This window comes from Hibiscus syriacus, unplaced genomic scaffold, assembly GCF_006381635.1.
Source record: "Hibiscus syriacus cultivar Baekdansim isolate YM2019G1 unplaced genomic scaffold, ASM638163v2 tig00110050_pilon, whole genome shotgun sequence".
Classification (NCBI taxonomy): Eukaryota; Viridiplantae; Streptophyta; class Magnoliopsida; order Malvales; family Malvaceae; genus Hibiscus; species Hibiscus syriacus.
The window spans coordinates 525,373-537,941 of record NW_024062576.1 but is presented as its reverse complement, the minus strand read 5'-3'; the positions used below and the strand labels follow the sequence as shown (position 1 = coordinate 537,941).

Genomic DNA, 12,569 nt, shown 5'->3' with positions numbered 1-12,569 from the left:
ATTAATAGTTTAAACAAATTTTAACATTATATTCGATTTGATGATATATAAAGTAATCGATATGAGGGCGTGATCGATTAGGACATTTGTTCTTCAAGTGACCAGGATTTCTATAAATACTGCATAACTTTGGTTATATGGTTCTTTCTCGATGTTAGACCAAATCCTCGTCACAGTAAATCCTTGTTGATCGTGGATAACCTTTTCTCTTGCGTTATAGTGCAAAATTTGTCCTTATTGTAGGTTCATCATCAACTTCATATAGATCCCTTTCGTTTCCAATGGGAGGAAACTCGTATTGATACACATTGAATACGGTTTCAAGTAAGTATATGGGATCAACAAATTGTATGTAGTTAATATGTACAGAAGAACAAGCACCAGTGACGTGAGAACACGAGTATTTGAATGTTTGGAATAACCTGCAGTCGTAGATTTTGTCACGTAGATTGACGACGTATACGTTGTGATATATTCCTTCCAATGGCATCGAATATTATGAAACACAAAATTTATTTTGATTACGAGAGACACATGTTACATTCATCATGTTTGAGTGCTGCAGAAAAGTTTGCAATCTTCTATGGAGGTCTGGGTGGATTCTATGGCCACCTATAATCAAGTCAACTATTTGTCTTTACAAGGTTGTAAATAGGGTTGTCAATCGATAATATGTCGCTTTGACAACGGAAATGATAAACAAATATTGAACTCACTTCATTGATGAATTGATCGCCTCAGTCAAGTTCGTTGTCATGTGATCATATTGTTTACCCCCATCAAATGATCAAACCCATTTCTCCCTTATAATATTAACAAGGTAGTTGTAGCCTTGTTGATTCCTGAGTCTCAATTCTTGAAGTAGCTCCTCAACCTTGCGTACAGAATGTGAGTGGCCTAGCCATTAAAAATGCAACAATTAATTATAAATAATAAATGAAAAGATATATAAATCCCAAAATAGTGAAAGAATTATCCATTCGAAGCACCATTACATGTTCATCTTCGTTCTTAAACTATTGCAAATGATTTGTAGCAATATGGCGTAAACAACACCGATGATAAATATGGGTAGGTTGCCAAGTCAATCATATATGCTTTATTACGTATCTGATCTTTGTGCCTCTGTTAGAAATAAGATATATCCACTAGAACACTCACGTAAAACATGTGATAGAACATATTTGTGCAAGTACTTAAGGAAGAATTCTCAAGTCTTTATGTATTCCGTTTCGACTATTACGAAGGCAGTGGGAATATTTTTCCTATTACCGTCTTATGTAACCGCCAAAAACAATATTTGTGTGTATCTATCATACAACAAAGTGTCGTCGATCTTAACCATAGGCTTGCAGTGGAAAATCCATTATCACACTGCGGAAATATCTAAAATAGCTTGTGGAATTGGCACATATGTTGTACAACATGATCATTTTCGCACGCCAGTACAGTTTAAAGTTTCACAACCATTCTCGATATGTGTTACTTCATAAATTTCAGCCATGTCCATAACTTTTGTACGATTATTCCCATTGGCCAAACACTTTTTATTAAGCATGATATTTAGCATACCATGCTTTATGGTAGTTAACCCTGTGTAGCCGTATTGAGATGTAATTGCAACAATACAACTAGCAACTGATGTACGTATATTTGCTTTGATTGGTGGTATGAAGGCATCACAAAATATGTAACATCTAAGTTTGGATAATCCTGATTGAGCCTGCTGACAGTGCATGTATAAGATTGTTTGTCTGTGGTCAGTTTACATAGATTGTTCATCTTCTTCAATAGTGATAAACGAATGTTCCAATTACATCCTTTGTGCTTGTGAACACTTTCAACCACATACTTGTCCGTGTTTATTTTTTCATAGTCGACGTAATAGAGTTGTGTATATTGTAGTTCTTAATTGCAACCATAGTGAGTTCTTTTGTTTTGAACATAATTCCAATATAAAGCTCGCCATCACCATGTTGGTTAAATTGATCAAGTTTTGGCAGTTGCGAAAAATCTGGAGCATTGAAAGGTTCCATATCAACCGTTGTGAAGTGGGATGGTGGCTGGTAATAAGAAACATTTGGCACATCATGTGGAATGTCATCATCATTCGCTCCCTCCGACATGTCAAAGTCATCTGGTTTTTCAGTGAAGGGGTCTACCTCATCACCTTTTAAGTCGATCTCCCTTACCAGTTCTTTGTCAGAAATATCCCTCTCAAATCGGAATAGTTCAACGTCGTCGACTATAGTGATAACATGAGTAACAGTTATACGTTGATCACGAGACCACTCGTGGAAACGATCGCGAATCATACTACCAAGATCAAAGTCGACATCACCAATATAAGAATATTTCCCCATAGATGTTGAGAAATCGTCGAATGAGTTAAACACTTCATATTCTTGCATCCTCGTTTTCCGCTAAGAATATGATACAACCACGCCACTACTGTATGGATTGTACGTTGAAAGTTGCGTTGATGGCATATTCAGGCCAAAGTCTAAGCTAGTGACACAAGAATGCTTTGGCATCGAAGACGATGATGCACCCAAGTAATTGCCTCAACTTTGTGTACATAATAAGTTCAAGTTGTTACGTAAATTAGCTGTCAGACTATAAACATTAGGATCGAAGTCAAAATATGACTGTCTCTAATTTGGGACACTACAATAGCATCTTTAACATCAAAAAGATTTGCATATAGCTCAAGTGACCCTCCTAATGAATATTGCATGTGGTAATCGAGCATCATGTCCACATTACCTTCATCCTCAACGTTGTATATTGAGTAGGTTAGTGGTTCTAACGACGTTATTAGTCGATATTTCAACGGTTCAAGTTTTTTCCCGCGATCATGTGGAACATTATTCTTGACTTTCATCAACTTCTTATAAGTTAATTTCTTCGACAACGTTATCGTCACAGTATGTGCAGACTGAAAGACGATGCTGAGTTATTCATCATACATCATTTTGCCATCATAATATATCAAAACAGTAACACTTCCTCTTCTCGACATGTTTTGAAAATATCTACGAACATGCAAAGAGAATAACAAATATGAGTGAAATTATAGTGACTTCAAACTGTGTAATAATTGAGAAACGTCAAATAAACTTGTTTGAAATAAGAATTCGAATGAAAGTCATTTTTTAGTAGAATATATTTTTGATGTGATGTGGAAGGGACATGCATGCAATGAATATATTCTTGAAGTGATATGGCTTGAAACTCGCATTTTGCATAACACAAGTTCTGCAGATATTGTCGACGTGACAGTAGCTGATTAGACCTGGCAGTTTGACTCGAGAGATGACTAATACATTGTTAAACCTTCTTCTTTTTGGTAACTTCTAGTTTAAAAAGGTACTCTCTTCCAGTAGCATCGTTTAAAGAAACACAACAAATGATTTATCCATTCTCATAACACTTTTAGTTTAAAAAAGACACTCTCTTCCGGTGACATCATTTTCATCTTCCATGCTAAGATAGGCACAATAAGTGCTTTTACAACATTGGATATATCAAAATATTGTTTAAGGTCAAGACGAACCTACACGACGTGAGATTCTTCAAATGGAAACGTCATCGAGTTTTTTCGTTTGTATTTTGTACCGAAGGTACCAAGAACACAAGGCATCTTCTTCTGATGGTACCAAGAACACCTTTTGAAAAACGATTTTGAGCTTTTTTTCTTTGCTCTCTGCACCAACGATACCAAAATCAGAAGTCTAAGACGATAATTTTTAGAGTTGTTTAAGCCATTATAAGTTATTTACAAAAAATATGTTCGTTAGTTTTTAATTTCTTTTCGTTTTAAAGCATTTTAAACGCAATGTGTACCCCGCTTACAATTCTCATGTGTCTATATCAGTTTCAATTGAAAGATAATGTCTCTAAGCTTAAACATTTCAAAAATGTTTTAAAATAATAACACTATTTTATAAATTAAATTTATGGTGTTCTTTTTAAAATAAATGCCTTTATTATATGAATTATGGCCTCTCGTTTTGCATAGAGCGAGGTCCATTATGTAACATTTATTTGATCAAATCCAACCTACCTCGTGTCATGTGTCATGCTAGTTGCTTTTTGATACGTTGGATATTATTCGATTTAAAGGGTCACACCTTTTCAATGTACCTCATGTCCTGGGTAACGCGAGTTCTATAGATGTCTCGCTTCGGGACGAGTGCGAGGACGATTATAAATTGGGACCACTTTGGATGGATTCCTAAACCTACTTCAATGCAAAATGACAAAGAAAATATGTTTTAATATTGTTGAATTATTTTCGAGAAAAGTATTATAAAAATTTCTTGTGCATGTCGCTTTTAATTTTATTGTCGATTTCGTCAACACGCAATGGAGTTGCAAGAGCTTTCGTGAAGCTGCGGGTCATAATTACATTTTTCATAACTTTTATATGAAATTTTTTGTGTGTTATACAGTGGAATCAAGCTGGGAAAATGTTTCATGAAAGATTTCCTGTTGCTAATAATCATGTAGCTTTATATAAATAAGGCATGTATAATTATTTTAGTGGAATAAATTTAGAGTTCGGTCTACATTATTTGAAGCAAGTTAATGTCGTATAAGGAACCGATAAAGGTAATATCAACGTCATTTATGTCCATGACCTTATTTTATTTGTTCTAGGGGTAAATTAAGGGATGAAGGACTTCAAATCATGAGAGCTTTTGATCTCGCGAAAATAAATTTAGAAGTTATTCATTCGGAGAGGAATATGTTTTTAGGCTTAATGTCGTAGAGTCGTTATAACATTACCTTCCTATAATAAATCGAAGCCTGCAATTGTCCAAACAATTGTTCGCGTAATTCACATCACCAACTTTGCCAAATAGACTATAACAATTTATATATTTGTTATGCTTATTGTTTTTGGAATCATGAAGCAATTTTGTTTTTAACATTTTACATAGAAATCATGTTTATAATTAGTATTGTCTATTTATAACAATTTAGTTTTGATGTTATTTTATTGAATATTATGTAATAAAAATATTATATTCAAATATTATATAACATACATAACAACATACCTCATGTTTTTTTTAATACGCAAGGTATGTAGAATACCACTCGCAGTAAATTTCACAACGACGGTTCGATATCTTGTAAATCTCACATTTTGCGTAACGCGAGGTCAATAATACGAATATTAAATAGTGATATGTGAAAAGTGCATCCATATATGACGTATCTTGTGCCTTGTAAGACGTGTGATATTATTACGAGTTTTGTAGGACACGAGTTAGTTTTATGTGAATAGTTTGAGAGTTTTTTTTCTAACAAATCTAGGAGTTACTCTTAAAAAATAATTAATGGGTTTTTTTATTTAATAACGCCCATATATTTATTAGTATTAGTATAACTAAGTTTGTTCAAATTTGGGCATCTATATTTTTTAGTACTCGATTTTCGGGTCACAAAATTTGACCAATGTGCTTATAAGAGACGGTTACCCGTAAGTCGGTTACCTCTCAAACTTGAGTATCTATATTTTTAATTTACGATTTACTGATTAATATTTAGTTTATTTTTAATTTATATTAATTTTTTTAAAAAAATCACATAAAAACTTAAAAATTAAAAGTTTATAATACATGATAAAACATAAAGTTTATATATTCAAATTATATGATTTAAAAATAAAATTTGAAAATACAAAAAAATTAAAAATTATAATTAAATTTAAAATAATTTGAGATTAAAAAATAATTTAAGGAATAATTTAAATGTTAAGGTGAAATAATTTAAAAATATAAGAAGTTAAAATATTAAGATGAAGTAATTTTAAAATAAAAATATATAAAATCTAATTTAAAATAAAAAATAGAAAAAAAAAGTCTTGTCTATTAAGGTCTATCTTATAAGGCGTATCTTTATCTATGTGGATAGATTTTTTGGATGATATTTGATACACTTAATTATAGGTTTGGTAGGGTAAATTATAAAATAAAGAAATGATTACTTGCTACAGTTTTAATATAAAGTTAAAAAAATATTATCGATTTTATTATTAATTAAATAATAAAATCAATAAAAAATTATCAAAAATATTATTATTTATATTAATTTTATTATTATTGAGTGTTTTATTGATTTTGTTAATAAAACTGATAAAACGCTATGCAGAACGTACATGATATTGTTGGGGTACAGAGCACGAACAGCTGTATGTAATAACACCCGACTTCATTTCATCAGTCAAACTCTGCCTACCTTCATTACTCATATAGTCATGTCACCTCCCACTCTTTTACTTTCTTAAATTTTGTTTTAAATTTATTTTGGATAAAGTACATAAATAATTCTAAATTATAAGATATTATTTTATTAAATTATTTGACTATTTTTTTTATTAATATAAGGTAAATGTAATGTAATATTTGTTCAAAAATAGCTCTCAATCATTTCTCATTAATGACTCACACCCTGATATTCTTGGTGTTTAAACCTATGATCTCAATGAATAACAACAATTTCCTTATCATCAAGTTCGCTTGATTTGTGCTCATTTGACTATTAAAAATTATAAAATAATAACTGACTATTCATTATATTTCAAACTTATCATTTTTCGTTTAAAAATTGATAACTTTCTGAGCTAAAAATTAACTTGTTGATTGCGATATTATAAAATCTTATCCTAGAATCTCAAATGACTATCATATCTCAGTCACCATGTTAACGTCAAGTTTAAATAACCTCCAATTTTCTAATAGAAAATGATGAATTTAAAACATGATGAATAATGAGGTGTCTATTTTGTAACTTTTATTAGTCAAATGACTTAATAAAATAACATTATATGGTAGAAAATTATTTTGTAACTTTTAATAGTCGAATACTTAATAAAGCAACACCTTATAGTTGAGTGACTGTTTGTTTACTTGACTCATTTATTTTTTAATATTTACATTCAATATATATTTAAATATTATTATTAAAATATATAAAAAATACTAAGAATTTTAATATAACCTGCATTAATACGAGTAACATAACACTTCGTTAATTTGAATAAGAAAACCAAGTATTTAATGAGAATAATATACTAAAAAAATATGGTATATTTATTCATAAAAGTGTACTTAAATATGATTAACATTGCATTACATTAAGTAAAAGAATATATGGATTTCATTAAACATTGTCGAGTAATCCCTACCCTTAACAGTGAAGTAAACTCACACTTAGGAATGATTACGAATCCAATTAAATTAAATTTTGATTTTTTTTAATTTAACTTAAAATGTATGGAGTATTTTTTTATCTATATTTGATCAAGTTTGAATTTAGAAAATTATCAACTTGAAACAGATCTAATTTTTAAAGTAAAATTTTATTCGATTTAACATAAATATATATTTACTTTTTAAAATAAATTAAAGAATAAAAATATTATAATTATTTTTAAATATATAAAAGATACTTATACTACTTTTAGGATTAATTTTTTGCCATAAATTTAAATTTTATACGCTCCAACTTAATTTTTTTTTAAATCCATGATATTATTAAATAGAATTAAATTTAAATTCAAATCAAATGTTGATCCTTGCCCACACCTCTAGCCTTAGCCATTCTTGGTACTTATCCTAAGACCGACTGAGATATTTTGTTGTAATAACAAAAAATTTTAATGGGCAGTTAAGTAAAGTCACGGTGAACGAGACCACTATAAAATCAATCCCATGTTAAGGAAACCCTGTGCTAAGCTCAACTCAATTAAATAAAAGTACACAGCAGCCATGGCAGTCCGAGTGTTTCTTGCGGTAGGTGTTCTCCTGCTATGCCTTGCAAAGGTACTTAGCTTTTGAGTTATGGGGACTGGGGAGTTTTACTTTCTTGGTTTAAGTTGTATATTCGCTTTATAAACTATTTTCTTCAATGCAAGTCTCATCTGATCACAAGACAGAACAGGATAAAACCAATGTCGCTGAGGTAAATATATTATAGAGAAAAGTGTTGTCTATTTTCTGCTTTATTTTCTTTCTGTGCTCTATATGTTCGCTGAAATGTCTGAATGAACTATGCTTAGGTGGATTCCTTGATTGTGAGAGGTGGAAACAGGAGGCTCATGAAAGATATTGGTGGGTCTATTTAGCCTCCTTTTTCCGGCACATAACTCATTTTCCTCTTGTCGTGATACTAATATTATCATGTTGGTGGGTGAATTCAGATTGTGGAGGATTATGCAAGCAAAGATGCAGCCAGCACTCGAGGCCGAACAGATGTACCAGGGCGTGCGGGACCTGCTGCTTGAGGTGCAAGTGCGTTCCGCCAGGGACGTCGGGGAACAGAGAGGTTTGCGGATCTTGCTACACTGACATGACCACCCATGGAAATGTTACCAAGTGCCCTTAGTAACATTTCCATAGTAAAATTTGTAGTTTTCTCTCACCTACTTATTCTTTTAGGGTGCGTTTGGTTCACGGAATGTAAGATTACCAGTGGGAATAAAAGATTACTAGGGAATAGGATTACTGGGAATGTTGTATTTGGTGTTTGGTTGGTTTAGCAGGAATGTAAGATTACTGTGTTTGGTTAAAAGAATAAAAGATTATTGGAATGTATATTTGACCAAATTATCCTTATTATATATTTGTATAATATTACAAGTTGTAAAATATTTATATATTTTCTTCAAAAAATTAAATTCATAATATTTATATAATTTTTTTACAAAATTTAAAATATAAAAAAAAGGTTTAATGAAAGGGTAAAATTTTATTTTAACCCCTGAACTTCATAAAAAATTTTAATTATAGACTTTTTTTTGTAAATCTAAAATAATTTAAGAATAAATTTGTAATTTAACATTCGTAGAATTTTTATTATTCAATGACAGAATAATGATATTTTGAAGAAAAAAAATAAAAATTTAAGGGCATTTTAGTCCAAAACGCCGGTAATGTTATAATACCTAAGGGAAGGGAGGTAATGACATTCCCGGTAATATACCCCAAAAAATCCACTATTGGTAATAAAACATTACCAGGAATGACATTACCGGCCAAACCAAACGAGAAAATGTGGATTCCATTCCCGGGGGAATCCCACATTCTCCCATCCAAACGCCCCCTTAGTAGTTTTTACAATATTAAATGCTTTTACCTCTCCGTTATTTAGTACTACTGCTAAAACGTTTTCTCTGTAACAAGCATTATGGGGATGGTTTTCTCATAAAATATTTAAATAATATAGATAAATATAAATTATAATTTATAATATCTATTTTTAAGAGTTGTAACAAAATTATGAAAAAAATCAATATTAACATTAAAATTTGGATTCTCACTTTTTTAATAATTAATACGAAATATTACAAAATAATATCTATTTATAATTTTATTCATAATTTTTTTAATATTACAAAATAATATCTATTTATAATTGTATTCATAATTATTTTAATAGTGTGTAATATACCCACTGTGAACACTATTATTTAATTTGATTTAATATTCATTTAATAAATTTTATGCTTAGTAAATCTAAAAGATTTAAAGTTAGTCACTCATCTATTTTAAATTGATTTAATTATCTATTTAATCATTATTTTATCCTCATATTTATTTTAATCATGTAATTAATTTTTAAAAATATATTTTTAATATTTTTATATTGATCATAAATTATTAAGTTTAACAATTTACTCAACATAAATATTAACGTGATATAATATAATCATAATTTTTGAAATTATAATTTAAAATAATTAATAAAATTTTAATATTTAAAAATATATCAATTTGAACCGTAGTAAAATTTCAAAATCTCTTTTATAAATCTTGATCTTCTCAACATTTATACCTAATATGGTCACTATTATATATCGGATTCGATAAATATTAGATTAAAATAAAATAAATTGATTAAACTTATTTATTAATTAATTTAGGTAAAATATACAAATGATCTCTTAGATATAGGGTATTGTCTTGTTGTAAGGTATTGTTTTATTAAGTCGTCGACTATTAAAAATTACAAAATGATTTTTTAACTATTGAGTTATACTTGCTCTCGACTATTAAAAGTTAAATGGTCATCTAGTTATTTATATATTTCAAACTTGTCATTATAAAAAAATGATAATATAAGTTGAACGTTAACATGTTGATTGTGATTTGATAAAATATAATTTTAGAATATCAAATAAATATCGAAGTCTTCATACCAACATCTAGTTTAGTCCGTCAATTTTTTAAAGGAAAATAATAAGTTTAGAACATATAAATAGTTATGTGACTATTTTGTAACTTTTAATAGTCAGTGAGCTCAGTAAAGTAACACTCTATAATCAAAAGATCATTTTGTAATTTTTAATAGTAATGAGACTCAACAAAATAATGCATTACAATCAAGGTTTATTTGTGTATTGTACCCATTAATTTTGTTTCTATATTTGTTATTACCCCAAACGTTTGCACAAATGGTCACTTTATCCTCGATCTTTTTTTGAGCATTTTAGCCTCTAGCATTTCATTGGTTGGATGAAAATTGTTAGTTGCACCATACATATTTTATACGAACGTGACAATTCTATGTGTGATGGCACTTCAACAAAATATTATTTTTAGAGTAAATTATAATTATAATTAATTGTATATACACTTATAAAAATATATTTAAAATTCTTTTTTGATGATGTGACATCTCATGTGAACCTGTCACATTTATAAGAAGCGTTGACCCTTAGTTAATTAACAATTTTCTCCACCTAGAGGGTATTTTTCTCTAAAATAAAATATTGGGAGCTAAAATGCTCTAAAATAACCATTTATGCAAATATTGAGGATAATTTTATTATTATACTATTTAACAATAATTAATTAAAATAATGATCAATATTAACATTAAAATTTGGATTCACACAATTTTTTAATAATAGATACGAAGTGTTAGAAAATAATATATATTCATAATTTTTTAATAGTGTATAATATACACACAGTGAACACAACTATTTAAATTGATTTAATTATCTATTTAATCATTATTCTATTATCATATCTATTTTAATCATGTAATTAATTGTTTAAAAATATATTTTTAACATTTTTATCTTGATCATAAATTATTAAGTTCAACAATTTACTCAACATAAATATTGACGTGATAAAATATAATCCTAATTTTTAAAATTATAATTTAAAATAATTTAATAAAAAAATTAAAACTTGAAAATATATCAATTTTATCCGTGGTAAAATTCCAAAATCTCTTTCCTAAATTTTGATCTTCTCAAAATTTATACCCAATATTTTCACGATTACATATAGGATTCGACAAATATTATATTAAAATAAAATAAATTAGATTAAACTTATTTATTAATTATCTAACGTTCCAAATTCTGGATTAAGAGTAGGGATCATAGAATGACTCAAACCCGACGGAGAAACCCGAAATTCGGTCAAGTTCGGATCGGATTTGAATGATATTGGGTCAGATATCGGAAATTTTTTCGGGTCGGTTCGGGGACGGGGCAAGGTATCCCCTTCCCGCCCCGATTATATATATATATATATATAATATTTTATATATTTTATATTAATTATATATATAATATTTTATATTTTTTTATATTAATTATATATATAATATTTTCGGGTTCGGGTTTAGGGACGGGGCAAAAAAAATCTCCGATGGGATACCCCGATAAAAAACCCGACGAAGATCGAGTCGGGGTCGAGGATAGAGATTCATTTCGGGTTTAGGGACGGGGCGAGCAAAACCCGCTCCGAACCCGCCCGTTGCCATTCCTAATTAAGAGTTTGCAGGCTAACTTGAGAATGAATTTAAATAAACCCATTAATTATAAGATAGCCTTATGTTGGGATTTATATGTTCTATCGATCAATTAAAAAAGTGTTAAGAGGACGTGAATTGACTAAATAAAAATTTTAGGAGTATGAAGAGAAAAGATAAAAAATTTGCACAAGTATTTAGAGTGGTTCAACTTCCTCAATAAAGTTTACATCCACTACCTTAGATTATTACTAAGGATTTCTAACAAATTCACTAATTTATTATTTCTTTTTCTATGCTCAAGAGTAATCTTTTACAACTCTCTAGTTTTCAATGACAACTAGAAACCAACCCCTTTTTTCAAAAGGATAAAAAGAATGTAAACAAGAAATCTCTTAAAAGAAAATGTTTACAAATTCAACTAACTAAAAACACACTATTTACAAGAGAAAATTAAAAATAAAGAATGAAACCCCTTTTTCAAAAGGATATTACAATTATAGGGTATTGTCTTGTTGTAAGGTGTTGCTTTGTTAAGTCGTATGACTATTAAAAGTTACAAAGTGATTTTTCGACTATTGAGTGGTACTTTATCTCGACTATTAAAAATTATAAAATGGTTACTTAGCTATTCATATATTTCAAACTTGTCATTTTTTTTAAAAAATGACGACAATATGAGTTGGACGTTAACCTGCTGACTATGATATGATGACAGTGATATGATAAAATATAGTCTCAAATGACTATCATATCATAATCAGCATACCAACATCTAGTTCAGA

General features: G+C 29.0%; 1 protein-coding gene across 4 annotated transcripts; it reads left to right on the top strand.

The window, feature by feature from the left end:
• Positions 1-7,690: 7,690 nt before the first annotated feature.
• LOC120214015 (snakin-2-like) lies at positions 7,691-8,515 on the top strand. 4 transcript variants are annotated; one of them, XM_039212023.1, is made up of 4 exons: positions 7,691-7,835; positions 7,927-7,965; positions 8,072-8,123; positions 8,213-8,515. In XM_039212023.1, the coding sequence occupies exons 1-4, from the start codon at positions 7,782-7,784 to the stop codon at positions 8,395-8,397; spliced, it is 330 nt and encodes a 109-aa protein (XP_039067954.1). In that variant the 5' UTR covers positions 7,691-7,781; the 3' UTR covers positions 8,398-8,515. The 4 variants fall into 4 exon arrangements, with proteins under 4 accessions (XP_039067954.1, XP_039067953.1, XP_039067956.1 ...); XM_039212022.1 differs by having other exon boundaries at positions 7,927-7,974; XM_039212024.1 differs by having other exon boundaries at positions 7,765-7,835; positions 7,954-7,974.
• The last annotated feature ends 4,054 nt before the right edge of the window (positions 8,516-12,569 follow it).

Excerpts from the sequence above, each read along its gene's own strand:
- LOC120214015 (XM_039212022.1), top strand. The coding sequence starts at position 7,782 with ATGGCAGTCCGAGTGTTTCTTGCGGTAGGTGTTCTCCTGCTATGCCTT. Across the intron at positions 7,836-7,926 it reads TCCTGCTATGCCTTGCAAAG|GTCTCATCTGATCACAAGAC; the intron begins GTACTTAGCTTT and ends TCTTCAATGCAA. Across the intron at positions 7,975-8,071 it reads ATAAAACCAATGTCGCTGAG|GTGGATTCCTTGATTGTGAG; the intron begins GTAAATATATTA and ends AACTATGCTTAG.